The sequence below is a fragment of the Panulirus ornatus genome, chromosome 4 (assembly GCF_036320965.1).
Source record: "Panulirus ornatus isolate Po-2019 chromosome 4, ASM3632096v1, whole genome shotgun sequence".
In the NCBI taxonomy this organism is placed as follows: Eukaryota; Metazoa; Arthropoda; class Malacostraca; order Decapoda; family Palinuridae; genus Panulirus; species Panulirus ornatus.
This window is the reverse complement of record NC_092227.1, coordinates 66,453,287-66,474,892: the sequence shown is the minus strand read 5'-3', so window position 1 is coordinate 66,474,892 and position 21,606 is coordinate 66,453,287. Positions and strand designations below refer to the sequence as shown.

At 40.1% G+C, this 21,606-nt stretch overlaps 1 protein-coding gene across 27 annotated transcripts in view; it reads right to left on the bottom strand.

Moving 5' to 3' along the window:
- The window catches only part of Klc (kinesin light chain), a 546,457-nt gene that overhangs the window by 179,474 nt on the left and 345,377 nt on the right, over window positions 1–21,606 (bottom strand). For all 27 annotated transcript variants that reach the window (XR_011716955.1, XR_011716963.1, XM_071695826.1 and 24 more), the window contains 2 exons: window positions 3,701–3,905; window positions 284–510 (listed from right to left, as the gene is read on the bottom strand). Coding sequence is in view for 25 of the 27 variants with exons in the window: in XM_071695826.1 (XP_071551927.1) it covers window positions 284–510; window positions 3,701–3,905 (432 nt within the window). In the remaining 2 variants the exon portion in view is untranslated. The remainder of the gene's footprint in view (window positions 1–283; window positions 511–3,700; window positions 3,906–21,606) is intronic.

Genomic DNA, 21,606 nt, shown 5'->3' with positions numbered 1-21,606 from the left:
CCTTGTATTTACAGTTACTCAATGTCATGACAGCAGAATCTATGCATAAAAATGATCAATCACATAAAACAGCATTTTCCATCAATCAGAGGATGTACTTTTATATATCCATCAAAAACATATCATAAAGGGAATGCTTTTGTTGGATATCTAATCAGTCATTACAGCTATATTCAGTGCACATTCTTTTCGAAGCACATACATAAAAATCTACAAGCTGTGACAAGAAAGTAATCGGTTATCAGCGTCTATTTAGTCATGGGCCACGGATATATCAGCTGACCTCCTTACGTGACCGAATGGCGCAATCCTCTAGGGTTTCTGCAGCCTCATATTTGCCCTGGCGGCGGTATAGTGCACCCAAGTTCTTTAGAGTCGTAGTGACAGTTGGAGAATCCACTTTGGCTGCCTTATGCCAGCCACCATATTCTCCGTATGGTGCAGAATCCTTGACCTTATTCTTGTTTTCTTCCCGTTCCTCAGCAACTTGCCAAATAGGTTTGTTATCACCTGGAAAAACAAATATTGACAAGTCAATGTTTACGACTAATATCAAGGGTAAAATCATATCAGAATATATTTGCAAATGATTTAAAACTCAATGCTACAATAAACAGCATTATGGATTATAGACATGCAAAGTTATCCAGATAACGTAATTAATGTACAGATATGGAATTCCTCCCTTGCTGTATCATTAGTTTCTAAAGGAAGGAATACAGGAAGGGGCCAAGCAAGGATTTTTTCCACAAAGACTGAGTCATCAATTCCTAATGCTCCATCACTACGGTGAAAAAATGTAAACATATTTCAGGATAAATATACCATGACATAAACAACATAGATCAGTTAATGGATGTAAATGAGTTAACTCACACCACCTTAATGGAGAAAAAAAAATATGACTTACAGGAACCTACACATGAATAAGAACTTTATGTTAAACTATAGCTGACCAGTTGGTAGATATTTAAAGTACTAATACAGTAAGAGAAGTTAAAAGTCTGCCAAACAAATATCATGACAGTCTGCAAGTACTTGTACCAAGATGTTTCAACATATTGGGATCCATAAAGGGCAGCTGGTGGAGGCAACAAAGATATAATAAGGTTTTCAGAAAAGGGAAGATAATACAGATGGGAAGAGTGTTGTGAAAGTACATAAGCTTGAAAGAGAGACTTGTGCGAGGAAGTACCTAGAGAGAATGAGTACAGAAAGGCAAAAGGTGAAAATGAACAAAACAAAGCAAGGCGAGTGTGTGAGAAACAAAAGTATTTAAGCAATGCTGGCATGAGTGAGAAAGGGGTTGAAAAAGAAGGTAAATGAGTTCAAAAGAAAGAGTATCTGTAAACTTCAAGGAGAATAAGAAAATGCCCTGGAAGAAGGTCAACAGTGGGAGAAAAGCAAGAGGACAATCTGGAATATCAGTGAAGGGGTCAAATGGGAAAGTGGAATCAGATAATGAAGAGGTGAGACGGAGATAATGTGACTATTTTGAAGGACTGTTGAATGAGTATGGTAAGAGGATGGCAGATCAGGGAAGTATGCAATAAGAGACAGTCAAGGAAAGCGGTTTGGTGAAGAGAGAATGGGCAATGAAAGCCTTGCATGATATGAAATGTTACAAGATGGCTGGAGTGGATGGTATGTGCAGTTCTACTTTTTAAAAAAGGGGGTGACTGTGTTCTTGACAGGTTAGTTAGGATCTTTAAAGTCTGACTGAGTGCCTAGGGGGTGGCAGAACACATGTTTAGTGATAATGTGGACAAAGATGAGTGTTCTGACAACAGAGGTAAAAGTCTGTATAGTGTGCCAGAAAAGTTGTATGGGGTAGTGGTGACTGAGAAGGTGAAGGCATGTATAGAGCATCTGGTTGTGGTTTCAGGAATGCTTCAAAATGTGTGGATCAAGTGTTTGCTTTAAAGAATGTCTGAGATAAATATTAAGAGAAACAAGAGGCATTTGAGGTGTGGAGAAAGCTTATGATAGGGTTGAAAGAAAGGCCTTGTGGAGGTACTTACAAATATATGGTGAGGGAGGAAAGTTATCAGGAGTAAGAAGTTCTTACTGAAAGTGTAAGGCATGCATACAAGTAGGAAGTGAGGAAAGCAAGTGGTTGAAGGCACATGCATGAGTATGAAGAGAGGACACTGATGGTTCCAGGTGAAGGGCATGTCTATATGGCAAGGGTGGTGCTGTCACATGGCTTTGTTTATGGATGGGGTGTTGAGGGAGGTAAATGTAGGAATCTTGCAGAGAGCAGCAAGTATGCACTCAGTAGGGAGTGAAGGAGGGCAGAGCCAGTTGTTGTCTGCTGATGACAAAGCACTGGTGGCAGATTCAAGTGAGAAGCTGCTGAAGTTTGTGATTTTGTTTGGAAAAGAGTGTGAAAGGAAGTAGAGAGTCAACTTAAATAAAAGCAAGATTAACAGGTTTAGCAAGGCAGAAGAACAGGTTAGTTGGGAAGGGGGTCTAAATGGAGAAAATCTGGAGGAAAAGCAGTAACTTAGATACCTGGGAGTGCATGTCAACAAATGGAATCATGAAAGCAGACAGGAGTCATAAGATGGTATGAAGGGGTGAAGGTTCTGAGAAAACTTAAGAAAATATGGAAAGACAGGTCATTATCTGGGAAGGTATAAATAAGTATGTATGAAGGTACAGTAGTTCAAATAATGTTGTATGGATGTGAGGCACAAGGATGTATCAAAAATTAAATGACTGAGGACATGATGTGGAATGAGTTGGTTTGACTAAGTAAGTAACGGAAGGGTAAGAAAGAGGTGCTGTAATAAAAAGAGTGCAGTAAATTGAGCAGAAAAGGGTGTGCATAAATACTCTGGACATATGGAGAGAATGAGTGAAAAGCAGCAAAGAGGATATATGTGTCAGAGGTGGATGAACCATGAGAAGTGGAAGACCATACTGGATATGAATGGATGGATTAATAGAGATTTTGAACAACAGGGGCCTGAACATGCAGAAGGGTGAAAGACATGAAAAAGAGAGATGTGGTACAAAGTGGTGTACAGGTGATGACACACTGTCAATACACTGAACCAAGGAATATGAAGTAGCCAAGGAAAACCAGGAAAAGGTCTGTGAGGTCTGGTTCTGGATTGGAGGCTGTGGTCTCAGTGCACTACACATGACAGCTAGAAAATGGATATGAGCAAATGTGGCCTTTCTTCGTCTGGTCCTGGTGCTACCTCAACAATGCGGGCAATGGCAAACAAAAGTGAAATCATAATATGAAGTCCAAGATAGAATATCATGCATCAGCATGATCTCTTCATACGATGAGCCACAAAATAATGTTAAAAACTGTCAAAATAGGAACAGGAAAGGATGTATGTAATGAAGAAGTATAAGAAGAATAAAGGATATATTCATATTCTAGTACCCTTAAGCTTACACATGGCTTTAATGAAGCAAGTAGTGAGCTATTCCCTAAAATAAGTAAAAGCAGCTGGAATAAGGAAAACAACAAAAAGGAAAAAAAAAGTTCTAAAGACAGACAACTTCCAAATAATCAAATAAATGTGAAAGCACCTGCTCTAAAAATTGAAACATTTAAGAATCAGGTGACACAAAAGCGAGCCAAGATACAGGGCAGAAAGAGCATGAATTCTTTTCCTATATATACATATAGACAAATACACAAACATATACAAATCAGACTAAATGGATTTTGACTCACCATCAATGGCACCAAACTCTCGTTCATGTGCCCTCGTCAGCACCTGCTTGTACAGAATCTCTGCCTCCTTATATTTGCCTTGCTTCAAGTATGCAGATGCTAAATTGTTCTTGGTCTTGGCAACGTTAGGATCATCTGGCCCTAATTTAGTTTCATAAATTTCTAAAGCACGTTGATAATATCGTTCTACCTCCTCATACTTGCCCTGAGAGTTGAAAAAAATTAAATTTCATGAGCTCTTCTAAGATAAGACAGTTTAAAATTAGTTTTTATATACTGTTGGAAATGATTTGCAAGACATTAAACAAACTGGAAAGAAAATATCTATACTTGAAAATTTTACTGGAGCTGGCATTTAGGCAAATCAGTTTCGGGTAAGGTATAAGGGATTATCCCTTTATACTGAAAATAATAAGGACTCTCAACATTAATGCAGTCTGGTAAATGTTGAACTTGCCTCAGTACATAAATGCAGTACAGTACTAACATAGTGTATAAAACTTAACAGAAAATTATCAGGATGGCATCCAAATTCAAATAAATTACTACATTATCCAAGGCATGTTAAGTGCTTAAACAAAGCAAAACAATCAATCCATATGCTTTATCCACACAAGCAAGTTTAAGAAAATGCTACAGAAACACCATACGAAATGCAATCTACCCCCATTGGATTCATTCTAGGTGACTATAACGCTCACTGTGCTTAAGAGAGCAAAGTATAAAGCAATGCCAATATCAAAACAGCGCACTACATACATATGGTCGGAAACAAGGTAAAATCTACAGAAGCAATATAATTTGCACTCATACATCATCTCCACTATCATGGATTTAGCTCAAAATACATATTCCTTGTTAAGTTTACATATAATTCTGATGTGAATGAAATATCTAAATAACAACAAACATTTCAATAAAAGTTACTGTACAAATCAACTGTGTTCAACACTGGAATATGACAAACAATACTACAAAAACATTCATTTAAATTATGATGTATGCCTGCAATAACCACGTGCTAGCCCTCAGAACACCAACACTATTTAATCAGAAATCATAATGAGAAAAGACTGGTCATCAACTTCAAGACACCTATCCATAATATGCATATCTGCTACAGCCCCAGTCAGCTTAACCATACCATCACCCACCAACAAATCAAATGAGAGAAAATATGAGAGACAGGAGAAAGGAAGCCATCATAATTCAAAGTAATCATATACATACAGGCCAATCAATGGAAATATTTCTTATGTTTATCACTTGCAGAGTTGCTTCTATGACTAAAAACAAAAATTATGTTCCTCTCAAAGCCTTCATAATATTATTTTGTCAATAATGGTTTGCTGCAACAACCACATATACAGTATTAACCAAGTTGCATCTATGACACTAGTTTTCCTCCTTTTCATTAGCTTTTTTTCTTCTTTTCCACTCCTTTTTATATTTCAAGTTTCAAAAACTGTTTATTATAAATCTTATCATAAATATGAATTCATGCATTGTATTCCCTATGCAATTATGGCAAAAGACATAAATGTAGTTCATCTATAAGGCTATCACCATTGTGTCGTCATCACTCAACAATCACATTGACAACAAAGGCAAGCTGAGATTATTAGGCTGACATGTCATTATTTCACTATTTTGTAGATATTCTATTATGTGTGTTTCTATGTAAGGATTGAAGTACAACACAAAATAGACGATAATCATTTTACCATCACTCAAATGTGACTATAGTAATTGCAATATAAGAATAAGCCGAGATCATTAATGATAAATAAAAAATTCTAATATCACAACAAATGTTATAATGAAACTAAAGACACATCTTCATAAGGAATGAAGACATGTAGAATAAGGTGGACTTTATCCTATTATAAAAAGCAAGTGCACTAAAGCACTATAAAAGAGTGACCCCACTGCCGAGGGAGAAATGTCACATCAAGCTGTTTTTAGTGCTTACTGCAGTGTTACTAATATACTACCACCACAAGTTTTTCATTTCTCACTGGTTAAGTCGAAGATTATATCTAGATTCTTGGCTGTTTCTTTATTCTGGCATTATTCATAAGAGAAATAGTTTTTTAAGTCTACACATTTGCTATTTAAGACATGCACTGGTGTTTGGGAGACCAACCTGGTTGTAAACTTTTCTTTTTCTGACATCAATGTTCTAACAGCTCATTTAAACAAACCTTAGACACCCCGGATGTCTTACACTTTGCTAATCTAGCACATTTCAGTAGATTCAGACATATATCAGGGTTCTTTCATACACCAAGCCATCGATATCTGCAGAATCTGGGTCAATTTATTAATAGGGGGCAGAAACAGAAGCTGTTCATTATCTGTATGTACAGTCCAAATAACTTTGTTAAGTGATGTTTAGTGCATTATTTGGTACAATAACATGCTGGAATACCCTGCTGAATACCCAAGATGCACTCCTGGACAAAGAGCTTTCAACTACATCACTATATGTGATATGGGATTCATCTGGTATATAGCACCAAGTTAGGTCTTCCACTCACATGCTTAACCTGCACTCCATCTTCTCTAACGAGCTTCCTCTAGACTGTATCAACGTTTCGACTATTAGTGAAGCAGCAGTCTTGGCATAAACTTTAATGTCATCAGCACTTCTCAAAATTACTCTGAGATGATGTAGGTAAGTTTAAAGCATGAATCATCAACTTATTACTCACCTGTTTCCAGTCACCAATTTCACTTCTAATACTTTTTCTGATCATCCCTGGTATATTTCAGGAAATACCACTTGCAAACTTTTTTCTAGACATTCAGACATATTATCATTTTTTTTTATTATACTTGGTCGCTGTCTCCCACGTTAGTGAAGCAGAGCAAGGAAACAGACAAAAGAATGGCCCAACCCACCCAAATACACATGTATATACATACACGTCCACACACGCACATATACATATCTATACATCTCAACGCACATATATATATATATATATATATATATATATATATATATATATATATATATAATCCCTGGGGATAGGGGATTAAGAATACTTCCCACGTATTCCCTGCGTGTCGTAGAAGGCGACTAAAAGGGGAGGGAGCGGGGGGCTGGAAATCCTCCCCTCTCGTTTTTTTTTTTTTTTAATTTTCCAAAAGAAGGAACAGAGGGGGCCAGGTGAGGATATTCCAAAAAAGGCCCAGTCCTCTGTTCTTAACGCTACCTCGCTAATGCGGGAAATGGCAAATAGTTTGAAAAAAAAAAAAATATATATATATATATATATATATTTTTTTTTTTTTTTTTTTTTTTTTATACTTTGTCGCTGTCTCCCGCGTTTGCGAGGTAGCGCGAGGAAACAGACGAAAGAAATGGCCCAACCCCCATACACACGTACATACACACGTCCACACACGCAAATATACATACCTACACAGCTTTCCATGGTTTACCCCAGACGCTTCACATGCCTTGATTCAATCCACTGACAGCACGTCAACCCCTGTATACCACATCGCTCCAATTCACTCTATTCCTTGCCCTCCTTTCACCCTCCTGCATGTTCAGGCCCCGATCACACAAAATCTTTTTCACTCCATCTTTCCACCTCCAATTTGGTCTCCCTCTTCTCCTCGTTCCCTCCACCTCCGACACATATATCCTCTTGGTCAATCTTTCCTCACTCATTCTCTCCATGTGCCCAAACCATTTCAAAACACCCTCTTCTGCTCTCTCAACCACGCTCTTTTTATTTCCACACATCTCTCTTACCCTTACGTTACTTACTCGATCAAACCACCTCACACCACACATTGTCCTCAAACATCTCATTTCCAGCACATCCATCCTCCTGCGCACAACTCTATCCATAGCCCACGCCTCGCAACCATACAACATTGTTGGAACCACTATTCCTTCAAACATACCCATTTTTGCTTTCCGAGATAATGTTCTCGACTTCCACACATTTTTCAAGGCTCCCAAAATTTTCGCCCCCTCCCCCACCCTATGATCCACTTCCGCTTCCATGGTTCCATCCGCTGACAGATCCACTCCCAGATATCTAAAACACTTCACTTCCTCCAGTTTTTCTCCATTCAAACTCACCTCCCAATTGACTTGACCCTCAACCCTACTGTACCTAATAACCTTGCTCTTATTCACATTTACTCTTAACTTTCTTCTTCCACACACTTTACCAAACTCAGTCACCAGCTTCTGCAGTTTCTCACATGAATCAGCCACCAGCGCTGTATCATCAGCGAACAACAACTGACTCACTTCCCAAGCTCTCTCATCCCCAACAGACTTCATACTTGCCCCTCTTTCCAGGACTCTTGCATTTACCTCCCTAACAACCCCATCCATAAACAAATTAAACAACCATGGAGACATCACACACCCCTGCCGCAAACCTACATTCACTGAGAACCAATAGGCCATCTGATGTCTGTATTTCCCTTGTACTCCCATATAGTAGTTATTCTGTAGCTGGTGCATCTTACAGGGAATGCTGTGGTACTTGTACTTGAAGGTGCACCATTGCGGGTGTACACCATGGAGTGCATGCAGGTAGGTGTACTGTTAAGACAGTACTAACCTTGGTTAGAGTTAGTGAAATGTATTCAAGAGGGTATTTTTCATTTGGTGTACTCTGTTGGATATGGTCTAAGAGGTTTACTGCAAGGGTTGTGCTTTTGTGAGTATGTGCAATGAGAACTGTCATGTGTGTACTTAAGAGGTGCACTTTAGTTAGTGTATTCTGTTGAATGTTGATTGTACTTTATTGGATGTGCTCTTATGGATATACTCACAGAGGATGTACACCAGAAGGGGGACTTTGGGCATACTTCTTGTGGGTTATTGAAGTGGGTGCTCTTCAAGAGATATAAATTCGAAAGAAAATACACTTGGATATATTCTGGAAATATAATTCCAGGTTTAAATGACAGGTTCCAAGGGAATTGTGCTTTGCTGTATATTTTAATAGATGCACTTCAAGGGCATCTCGTGAGGATGTGTTTTGTAGGTTTCACCATAGTAACTAAACCATGCAAGGCTATTGCAGAGGACTATTGCAGGATGTGAACTTTGTCAGGAGTGCATGGAAAGTCAGATGCAGTCCTTGAATTCACTCCAGAGAGTGCAGTGTATCTAGTGTTCTCTGAAGGGTACACTTTTTGTGCAATATTTCGGGGGTATACTCATGTCATGTATGCATTTGGTATACTTAGGGAAGTGTGCTTCAGTTTTATTATTCCAGGGAGGATAGTATACAAGGTAGGGAGCACTCTGGGGTGTGGTTCCATTTAGTACTTTAAGTGATTTACTGTAGACGGTATACATCATTAGATCTACTCTATGGGAGTGTGGCCCATAGTTTGGTGCTAAATTTTTGCACTCCTGATGGTATACACAGTAGATGTAACTCAGTGATGTTTTGTGATTTGTGATCTCAAGGTCTGGTAATCCTTTAAGGTGCAGTATATACTTTAGAAAGTTTACTTAAGGTGCAATATTTCATGAATGTCCCATGCCATGATAAATGTGTTCAAAGTATTTTGTCCCATATTCTGTTCCGGGAGCGGGGGGCCGGAAATCCTCCCCTCCTTGTATTAACTTTCTAAAATGGGAAACAGAAGAAGGAGTCACGCGGGGAGTGATCATCCTCCTCGAAGGATATATATATATATATATATATATATATATATTTTTTTTTTTTTTTGCTTTGTCGCTGTCTCCCGCGTTTGCGAGGTAGCGCAAGGAAACAGACGAAAGAAATGGCCCAACCCACCCCCATACACATGTATATACATACGTCCACACACGCAAATATACATACCTACACAGCTTTCCATGGTTTACCCCAGACGCTTCACATGCCCTGATTCAATCCACTGACAGCACGTCAACCCCGGTATACCACATCGCTCCAATTCACTCTATTCCTTGCCCTCCTTTCACCCTCCTGCATGTTCAGGACCCGATCACACAAAATCTTTTTCACTCCATCTTTCCACCTCCAATTTGGTCTCCCTCTTCTCCTCGTTCCCTCCACCTCCGACACATATATCCTCTTGGTCAATCTTTTCTCACTCATTCTCTCCATGTGCCCAAACCATTTCAAAACACCCTCTTCTGCTCTCTCAACCACGCTCTTTTTATTTCCACACATCTCTCTTACCCTTACGTTACTTACTCGATCAAACCACCTGACACCACACATTGTCCTCAAACATCTCATTTCCAGCACATCCATCCTCCTGCGCACAACTCTATCCACAGCCCACGCCTCGCAACCATACAACATTGTTGGAACCACTATTCCTTCAAACATACCCATTTTTGCTTTCCGAGATAATGTTCTCGACTTCCACACATTCTTCAAGGCTCCCAGGATTTTCGCATCCTCCCCCCCCATGATCCACTTCTGCTTCCATGGTTCCATCCGCTGCCAGATCCACTCCCAGATATCTAAAACACTTTACTTCCTCCAGTTTTGCTCCATTCAAACTTACCTCCCAATTGACTTGACCCTCAACACTACTGTACCTAATAACCTTGCTCTTATTCACATTTACTCTTAACTTTCTTCTTTCACACACTTTACCAAAATAAGAGTGGGAGGTGGGTTGATTAGAAAGGGTAGTGAGTGGTTGATGAAGAAGTAAGATTATTAGTGAAAGAGAAGAGAGAGGCATTTGGACGATTTTTGCAGGGAAAAAATGCAATTGAGTGGGAGATGTATAAAAGAAAGAGACAGGAGGTCAAGAGAAAGGTGCAAGAGGTGAAAAATAGGGCAAATGAGAGTTGGGGTGAGAGAGTATCATTAAATTTTAGGGAGAATAAAAAGATGTTCTGGAAGGAGGTAAATAAAGTGCGTAAGACAAGGGAGCAAATGGGAACTTCAGTGAAGGGCGCAAATGGGGAGGTGATAACAAGTAGTGGTGATGTGAGAAGGAGATGGAGTGAGTATTTTGAAGGTTTGTTGAATGTGTTTGATGATAGAGTGGCAGATATAGGGTGTTTTGGTCGAGGTGGTGTGCAAAGTGAGAGGGTTAGGGAAAATGATTTGGTACACAGAGAAGAGGTAGTGAAAGCTTTGCGGAAGATGAAAGCCGGCAAGGCAGCAGGTTTGGATGGTATTGCAGTGGAATTTATTAAAAAAGGGGGTGACTGTATTATTGACTGGTTGGTAAGGTTATTCAATGTATGTATGACTCATGGTGAGGTGCCTGAAGATTGGCAGAATGCGTGCATAGTGCCATTGTACAAAGGCAAAGGGGATAAGAGTGAGTGCTCAAATTACAGAGGTATAAGTTTGTTGAGTATTCCTGGTAAATTATATGGGAGGGTATTGATTGAGAGGGTGAAGGCATGTACAGAGCATCAGATTGGGGAAGAGCACTGTGGTTTCAGAAGTGGTAGAGGATGTGTGGATCAGGTTTTGCTTTGAAGAATGTATGTGAGAATTACTTAGAAAAGCAAATGGATTTGTATGTAGCATTTATGAATCTGGAGAAGGAATATGATAGAGTTGATAGAGATGCTCTGTGGAAGGTATTCAGAATATATGGTGTGGGAGGAAAGTTGTTAGAAGCAGTGAAAAGTTTTTATCGAGGATGTAAGGCATGTGTACGTGTAGGAAGAGAGGAAAGTGATTGGTTCTCAGTGAATGTAGGTTTGCGGCAGGGGTGTGTGATGTCTCCATGGTTGTTTAATTTGTTTATGGATGGGGTTGTTAGGGAGGTGAATGCAAGAGTTTTGGAAAGAGGGGCAAGTAGGAAGTCTGTTGGGGATGAGAGAGCTTGGGAAGTGAGTCAGTTGTTGTTCGCTGATGATACAGCGCTGGTGGCTGATTCATGTGAGAAACTGCAGAAGCTGGTGACTGAGTTTGGTAAAGTGTGTGAAAGAAGAAAGTTAAGAGTAAATGTGAATAAGAGCAAGGTTATTAGGTACGGTAGGGTTGAGGGTCAAGTCAATAGGGAGGTAAGTTTGAATGGAGAAAAACTGGAGGAAGTAAAGTGTTTTAGATATCTGGGAGTGGATCTGGCAGCAGATGGAACCATGGAAGCAGAAGTGAATCATAGGGTGGGGGAGGGGGCGAAAATCCTGGGAGCCTTGAAGAATGTGTGGAAGTCGAGAACATTATCTCGGAAAGCAAAAATGGCTATGTTTGAAGGAATAGTGGTTCCAACAATGTTGTATGGTTGCGAGGCGTGGGCTATGGATAGAGTTGTGCGCAGGAGGGTGGATGTGCTGGAAATGAGATGTTTGAGGACAATGTGTGGTGTGAGGTGGTTTGATCGAGTAAGTAACGTAAGGGTAAGAGAGATGTGTGGAAATAAAAAGAGCGTATAAATATGGGTAAAACTGAAAGTTGATGGAGAGAGGTGGGTGATTATTGGTGCATATGCACCCTGGCATGAGAAGAAAGATCATGAGAGGCAAGTGTTTTGGGAGCAGCTGAATGAGTGTGTTAGTGGTTTTGATGCACGAGACCGGGTTATAGTGATGGGTGATTTGAATGCAAAGGTGAGTAATGTGGCAGTTGAGGGAATAATTGATATACATGGGGTGTTCAGTGTTGTAAATGGAAATGGTGAAGGGCTTGTAGATTTATGTGCTGAAAAAGGACTGATGATTGGGAATACCTGGTTTAAAAAGCGAGATATACATAAGTATACTTATGTAAGTAGGAGAGATGGCCAGAGAGCGTTATTGGATTACGTGTTAATTGACAGGCGTGCGAAAGAGAGACTTTTGGATGTTAATGTGCTGAGAGGTGCAACTGGAGGGATGTCTGATCATTATCTTGTGGAGGTTAAGGTGAAGATTTGTATGGGTTTTCAGAAAAGAAGAGTGAATGTTGGGATGAAGAGGATGGTGAGAGTAAGTGAGCTTGGGAAGGAGACCTGTGTGAGGAAGTACCAGGAGAGACTGAGTACAGAATGGAAAAAGGTGAGAACAATGGAAGTAAGGGGAGTGGGGGAGGAATGGGATGTATTTAGGGAATCAGTGATGGATTGCGCAAAAGATGCTTGTGGCATGAGAAGAGTGGGAGGTGGGTTGATTAGAAAGGGTAGTGAGTGGTGGGATGAAGAAGTAAGAGTATTAGTGAACGAGAAGAGAGAGGCATTTGGACGATTTTTGCAGGGAAAAAATGCAATTGAGTGGGAGATGTATAAAAGAAAGTGACAGGAGGTCAAGAGAAAGGTGCAAGAGGTGAAAAAAAGGGCAAATGAGAGTTGGGGTGAGAGAGTATCAGTAAATTTTAGGGAGAATAAAAATTTGTTCTGGAAGGAGGTAAATAAAGTGCGTAAGACAAGGGAGCAAATGGGAACTTCAGTGAAGGGCGCAAATGGGGAGGTGATAACAAGTAGTGGTGATGTGAGAAGGAGATGGAGTGAGTATTTTGAAGGTTTGTTGAATGTGTTTGATGATAGAGTGGCAGATATAGGGTGTTTTGGTCGAGGTGGTGTGCAAAGTGAGAGGGTTAGGGAAAATGATTTGGTAAACAGAGAAGAGGTAGTGAAAGCTTTGCGGAAGATGAAAGCCGGCAAGGCAGCAGGTTTGGATGGTATTGCAGTGGAATTTATTAAAAAAGGGGGTGACTGTATTGTTGACTGGTTGGTAAGGTTATTTAATGTATGTATGACTCATGGTGAGGTGCCTGAGGATTGGCGGAATGCGTGCATAGTGCCATTGTACAAAGGCAAAGGGGATAAGAGTGAGTGCTCAAATTACAGAGGTATAAGTTTGTTGAGTATTCCTGGTAAATTATATGGGAGGGTATTGATTGAGAGGGTGAAGGCATGTACAGAGCTTCAGATTGGGGAAGAGTAGTGTGGTTTCAGAAGTGGTAGAGGATGTGTGGATCAGGTGTTTGCTTTGAAGAATGTATGTGAGAAATACTTAGAAAAGCAAATGGATTTGTATGTAGCATTTATGGATCTGGAGAAGGCATATGATAAAGTTGATAGAGATGCTCTGTGGAAGGTATTAAGAATATATGGTGTGGGAGGAAAGTTGTTAGAAGCAGTGAAAAGTTTTTATCGAGGATGTAAGGCATGTGTACGTGTAGGAAGAGAGGAAAGTGATTGGTTCTCAGTGAATGTAGGTTTGCGGCAGGGGTGTGTGATGTCTCCATGGTTGTTTAATTTGTTTATGGATGGGGTTGTTAGGGAGGTAAATGCAAGAGTTTTGGAAAGAGGGGCAAGTATGAAGTCTGTTGGGGATGAGAGAGCTTGGGAAGTGAGTCAGTTGTTGTTCGCTGATGATACAGCGCTGGTGGCTGATTCATGTGAGAAACTGCAGAAGCTGGTGACTGAGTTTGGTAAAGTGTGTGGAAGAAGAAAGTTAAGAGTAAATGTGAATAAGAGCAAGGTTATTAGGTACGGTAGGGTTGAGGGTCAAGTCAATTGGGAGGTGAGTTTGAATGGAGAAAAACTGGAGGAAGTGAAGTGTTTTACATATCTGGGAGTGGATCTGGCAGCGGATGGAACCATGGAAGTGGAAGTGGATCATAGGGTGGGGGAGGGGGCGAAAATTCTGGGGGCCTTGAAGAATGTGTGGAAGTCGAGAACATTATCTCGGAAAGCAAAAATGGCTATGTTTGAAGGAATAGTGGTTCCAACAATGTTGTATGGTTGCGAGGCGTGGGCTATGGATAGAGTTGTGCGCAGGAGGATGGATGTGCTGGAAATGAGATGTTTGAGGACAATGTGTGGTGTGAGGTGGTTTGATCGAGTGAGTAACGTAAGGGTAAGAGAGATGTGTGGAAATAAAAAGAGCGTGGTTGAGAGAGCAGAAGAGGGTGTTTTGAAGTGGTTTGGGCACATGGAGAGAATGAGTGAGGAAAGATTGACCAAGAGGATATATGTGTCGGAGGTGGAGGGAACGAGGAGAAGAGGGAGACCAAATTGGAGGTGGAAAGATGGAGTGAAAAAGATTTTGTGTGATCGGGGCCTGAACATGCAGGAGGGTGAAAGGAGGGCAAGGAATAGAGTGAATTGGAGCGATGTGGTATACCGGGGTTGACGTGCTGTCAGTGGATTGAATCAAGGCATGTGAAGCGTCTGGGGTAAACCATGGAAAGCTGTGTAGGTATGTATATTTGTGTGTGTGGACGTATGTATATACATGTGTATGGGGGGGGTTCTGCCATTTCTTTCGTCTGTTTCCTTGCGCTACCTCGCAAACGCGGGAGACAGCGACAAAGTATAATAATAATATAATAAAAATATATATATATATATATATATATATATATATATATATATATATATATATATATATCTTTCTTTCTTTTAAACTATTCGCCATTTCCCGCGTTAGCGAGGTAGCATTAAGAACAGAGTCTAGCTGTCATGTATAATGCACTGAAACCACAGCTCCCTTCCACATCCAAGCCCCACACAACTTTCCATGATTTACCACAGACGCTTCACATGCCCTGGTTCAATCCATTGACAGCATGTCGACGCCGGTTTACCACATCGATCCAATTCACTCTATTCCTTGCACGCCTTTTACCCTCCTGCATATTCAGGCCCTGATCACTCAAAATCTTTTTCACTTCATCTTTCCACCTCCAATTTGGTCTCCCACTTCTCCTCGTTCCCTCCACCTCTGACACATATATCCTCTTGGTCAATCTTTCCTCACTCATTCTCTCCATATGACCAAACCATTTCATAACACCCTCTTCTGCTCTCTCCACCACACTCTTTTTATTGCCACACATCTCTTTTTTCATTACTTACTCGATCAAACCACCTCACACCACATATTGTCCTCAAGCATCTCATTTCCAGCACATCCACCCTCCTCCGCACAACTCTATCTATAGCCCACGCCTCGCAACCATATAACATTGTTGGTACCACTATTCCTTCAAACTTACGAATTTTTCTTTCCAAGATATATTATTCACAAATCTTCTTTAAAATAATGAATGAAGTAAGTGAGATCAAGCATTCAAAGTATGTTTAAAATGAAAATGTACAAGCTATGTGTGGATAGTACAACAGTACAATATTATGAAAATACTGTTACAGATATCTGGCCAATACAGCAGAGTTCAATTTTGAATGCCTAAAACTCTGGGAAGTAAAAAATCATCTGCCATTTCAAAACATACACCTTTCACTCGGTGAATGAAACAGTGAATTGTATTTTATATATTTTTTCTACACCATTCTCTTTAGTAGATTCTCAACTAATATATGAACTAATATCATCTACGTTTTCAGGAAGTATATACGAAAAAACCTTACCTTGCATATCCCAGAGACCCAAAAAAATGTTAGCATAAGTAGACAGCAGTCTTTTACTTTATGTTCATATTGTATATCATTTTCATCACAAATTATCTTTTATCATTAGGTACATTACTTCCATTATTTACATAATTTCGTGTATTTTTGCCCTATGGTCCTAATCCCCTTATTCACACGGAAACAGATGTCACAGTAAAGCACAAAACCATTTCAAACCAAACTTTCTTGGTACCAATCTCGTACTATGTCCTCCGATTCAGCCTAAACTTTCTTGGTACCTATCTTGTACTATGTCCTATGATTCAGCCCAAACTTTCTTGTTATCTATCTCGTACTATATCCTGTCCTGCTTTTATATCCTTAGTGTGAAAAACTTAAGAATGTATCTATGTGCATTCTGATATAAGTAATGAAGAGCTAAAGACTGGAAGAACATTGTAGACAGTCAGAATTTCAGCAATGAAAATGTGCTTAATTTGATGACAATGACTTTCAAATATGTCAGCTTTGTAAAATGAAAAACAAGATGCCTACAGACCCTGCATGGTACTGCACAGGCAACCTGCATTCTTTTTTATGTCAATCCTCTCAAAGTTTTCAGCTCATATAAAAATATTTTCTAAACAATACCATATATTACATTTGAGAAATCAGGTATATACACATCCAAATATCTAGTTGGCCTTCAATATGGAAGGCTGACTTTATATTACATGAAATGGCAACTGTTTTTCTCAGAAATTCTGTAGATAGCAGCCACCCTGTGTAGTACTGGTGTCCTGACAGAGGAGAATTAAAATGGTGCCCAGAACCATCTTACATTCTCCATGTTAGGATCATTGTTCTTACTTTCAGCCTCATTAATAAGGGACAACTGGGGTAGTCATACCATTTTCTCCCTACAAGAACTATATACCTACTTAAACTTCACTTATTTTCTTCACAAAAATATTCTTGCCTACTCCCATCTACTCAAACATTTTAAAGCATAATCATAATATACTTCAACATATCTATGGCCCCTAGCCCCAGGCATCATGTGGTGCTCAGAATCTAGCCCAAGCCACCATGCAATGCTCAGAATCTCTGGGTTTCCATATGACTCCATTGCCAAAGAGAGGGAGGGCTCAGACAGAAGTAGTACTGGCCCCTCCCACGACTTTCCCTTCTCTTTTAGACTTTCCTCGTTTTCTATTCACTATACCAACATTTATGCTCTCTCTTGTAACCTCTCCTCTGCTGAACACCTGTCTACTACTACTCCTAAAACCCTACTTCTCAAAGAGACACAGTTGTCTAATGATGTTCTCACCAGTCTCTTTTTCATATCTATGTTCTCCACTCAAAATTCAAATTCAACATCAACATACCTGTTGCACATCTCAAGGACCCCATGTTCCCAAACTTTGATGTTTAGTAGCTCAAGGTCTGTCTCCCAATTACGACAATTTCCCTTTGTTTCACCAATTGATCTCCTAATCTACAAATTTTTAAATCTTTCTTTGTCTAAACTCATGCCACGAGACCATGGCATCCTCTCATCCACACGCCGAGATCCTCTGCTTCTGAAATCTCAACGTTCACCACAAGGAATGGTTGAACTCCTCCCATACGGATGGAGGAGGGACTGATGACCTCACTGTCTTTATTCTCAATGATTTAGAGCAAATTATCTCCCACCCTTCCTGCATTTCTGACTGCTGTGACCTAACATTCTGGATCTGTTTTTTGCCTCTAGTCCATCCCATTGTAACTACAAATCTCATCCCCAATCAGTCCATCTGATCACAATCTAATAAATGCATCAATTTGTAAGGCACCTCCCCTCCAGCAGCCCCCTCTAATGTAAATACCGGTACCTCAATAAAACCGACTAAAATAACTTAAGCAACTTCTTTTCTGACCTTCCTTGGGTAAATTACAATCTTTTATGTGGTGATGCTTCTGTTTCCACCAAATGCAGAGCAGAGGTTATTCTTGGAGGAATTGAAGCACTTATAACCTCTCCCTGCAAGACAACCTCCTCTTCCAATCCATAGTTCAACTGTTCTAATCTGAGGCCATTCAGGCAAGGGATCAGGCACATTGGGCTTGAAAAACTCCTTTCTCTGACTCCTATTCAGTTCTTATCACTGCCTATACATTATCCGTGAGGCAAAAAGTTCCTTTGTTCAAAGGAAGTGATAACCTTTCCTCCTCATCCACTGACAGGTCTTTCTGATCTTTAGATAAGGGCATCTCTAACAACTCTCACTCTACCATTCTTTCACTTTTCCGTTCTGACAGTAGAATAACTATCTCCCACGAGGGATAAGAAACTCTGTGTTGTTCCCATTTCTCCCCTAACTCCACCCTGAATGACTAACATTCCTTCAGCCCCCAATGCTCTTCTTACTAATCCTATACCCCCTGTAATCTCTTTTTGCACTGTCTAAAATGTGCTTTTCTCTCTCTCAGGACACAAGCAAGGCTTATGGTCCTGATGGCATCCATCCCTGCGTACTGAAACAGTGTACCTCCGAGTTTGCACCTATGCTTGCTAATGTGTTCCATTTGTTTAAAAAATAGCATTTTTCCCTTTCTTGAAAGCAAGTGTTGACATATCCCATCGCTACAAAGGGTGACTGTTCGGACCCTTCAAACTATCATCTTACTACTTTCAAATCTTCCATTTCCAAAGTCTTTCAATGCCTCCTCAACTCCCATATCCTTAAATGCCGGTTTGGCTTCTGTAAAGCGAGATCCACTGGCGATATTCTCTCCAATCTTATTCAAGTCTAGTCATCATCCCTGAAAGATTTTTGGGTGTCTAGTCATCATCCTTGAAAGATTTTTGGGTGTCTTGTGTAATTGCCCTTGACATATCCAAAGCTTTTGACAGGATGTAACATCAGGGTCTCATTTCTAAGCTCCCCTCTTTTGGTTTCCCTTCCCTATTTTGCTCCTACATACCTAGTTTCCTCTCTGGCTGATCTATCTCTGGCTGTTGATGGACCAACCTTCCCACCTTATCCCCTATACATTTTCTCCTTTTTATCAAAGAGTTCCTCTTCCATTCCACAAATAACCAAATGTGCTCATATCCAGATGACTCAACACTGCATTCATCCACATAATTCAATTCTCCTCCTCCTTCTCTAACTCAATCTGCTTCTTGTTTTGATACAGCTCCTTCACAGTACATAGTGCTCACCATGAGAAAATCTAGAGTTATGAAGAAAGAATTGTGTTAGCTAAATGTTGGCAAGTATGAAGTCTGTTGGGGATGAGAGAGCTTGGGAAGTGAGTCAGTTGTTGTTCGCTGATGATACAGCGCTGGTGGCGGATTCATGTGAGAAACTGCAGAAGCTGGTGACGGAGTTTGGTAAAGTGTGTGGAAGAAGAAAGTTAAGAGTAAATGTGAATAAGAGCAAGGTTATGAGGTACAGTAGGGTTGAGGGTCAAGTCAATTGGGAGGTAAGTTTGAATGGAGAAAAACTGGAGGAAGTGAAGTGTTTTAGATATCTGGGAGTGGATCTGTCAGCGGATGGAACCATGGAAGCGGAAGTGGATCATAGGGTGGGGGAGGGGGCAAAAATTTTGGGAGCCTTGAAAAATGTGTGGAAGTCGAGAACATTATCCCGGAAAGCAAAAATGGGTATGTTTGAAGGAATAGTGGTTCCAACAATGTTGTATGGTTGCGAGGCGTGGGCTATGGATAGAGTTGTGCGCAGGAGGATGGATGTGCTGGAAATGAGATGTTTGAGGACAATGTGTGGTGTGAGGTGGTTTGATCGAGTAAGTAACGTAAGGGTAAGAGAGATGTGTGGAAATAAAAAGAGCGTGGTTGAGAGAGCAGAAGAGGGTGTTTTGAAGTGGTTTGGGCACATGGAGAGAATGAGTGAGGAAAGATTGACCAAGAGGATATATGTGTCGGAGGTGGAGGGAACGAGGAGAAGAGGGAGACCAAATTGGAGGTGGAAAGATGGAGTGAAAAGGATTTTGTGTGATCGGGGCCTGAACATGCAGGAGGGTGAAAGGAGGGCAAGGAATAGAGTGAATTGGAGCGATGTGGTATACAGGGGTTGACGTGCTGTCAGTGGATTGAATCAAGGCATGTGAAGCGTCCGGGGTAAACCATGGAAAGCTGTGTAGGTATGTATATTTGCGTGTGTGGACGTATGTATGTACATGTGTATGGGGGGGGTTGGGCCATTTCTTTCGTCTGTTTCCTTGCGCTACCTCGCAAACGCGGGAGACAGCGACGAGGTATTAAAAAAAAAAAAAAAAAAAAAAAAAAAAAAAAAAAATGTTGTCAAGTATTATGTATGACAAGGAGAGATTAAATGTTTTTGGACAGAATGCCAGTAGGCCACGTGTGGGTTAGGCAGAAAGGAAAGGCAGCTACCTCAGTCGGAGGAGTGCAACTTGACAATCCCTGAGGTGTTGGCACATTATGCATCCATTACTAACCCTTCCAATAACCATACAGGTAGTACCTCCTTGGTTGCTGCCTGCCTACAAACTACTATGTAGCTACTGGAGAAAGTTACTTTGAGGACAAAGACTCTACAAAACAAAAGGGAAGATTGAGTGTAATGTCTGTATCTGGATTACCAGAAAGCACCTGACACTACCAAACTGGAAGCTGATAAACCAATTCACTTGCTGCTTATATAATGCTATCCCCCATGTGAGGGGTACCTCAATCAATAGGAGAATCATATTTCTATTTTGGTAAAATACTTCTCTGCATATGTAAAAAAATAACATGTTCTGATAGTTTCCTAACTTTCTTGAAAAAAAGGTCAAAGTTTGCTTGCGTAAGAGGGGAAATTCCTATCAGCATTGCCAAATGCATGAGTACTCTTCTGAGTTTTCACTTTCCACATTCTCTTTATTATTGTTTCTATGATGCTAATACATTTGGGTTCTTAAGTGTATGCAATAGCATGCATCAATTTGTCTGAACATCTACTTTTTGTGAAAACTTATCACCAATGATATGTACTTAATGTAGAGATCTTTCTAGAAAAGTCATTTCAGATCACATTTTCTTTTACTTACACAAGTCCTAGTTGTCTGTTTGGTATTTTTGTATAATATAGAATGAAAGACTCTAAAAAGAAAAAAGTACATAAAAAAATCATACACAGCAAATACTATAAACTTTCCATTTCCAGGCAACTCCAGGAGGACCTGCAATGATATGCTATTTTTTGTCAACTTTCTTTCTCGAAAGTCTTAGCTTGAGTTCAATATTTCATTACATAAATCATATATTATCCCTGAGGATAAGGGAGAAAGAATACTTCCCACGTATTCCCTGCGTGTCGTAGACGGCGACTAAAAGGGGAGGGAGCAGGGGGGGTGAAAATCCTCCCCTATTGCATTTTAATTTTCCAAAAGAAGAAACAGAGAAGGGGGCCAAGGGAGGATAATCCCTCAAAAGCTCAGTCCTCTGTTCTTTATGCTACCTTGCTAACGCAAGAAATGGGGGAATAGTATGAAAAAAAAAAATCATATGTAAGGCTCCATTTTTTCACCTTTTATCTCCCTATACTCTCTTTATTAAAGATAAACTTTCGGAAAGATGTTAAAGGATTATTTACAACTTTTTCTTCAGATTCCAGTACTTTTACCAACAC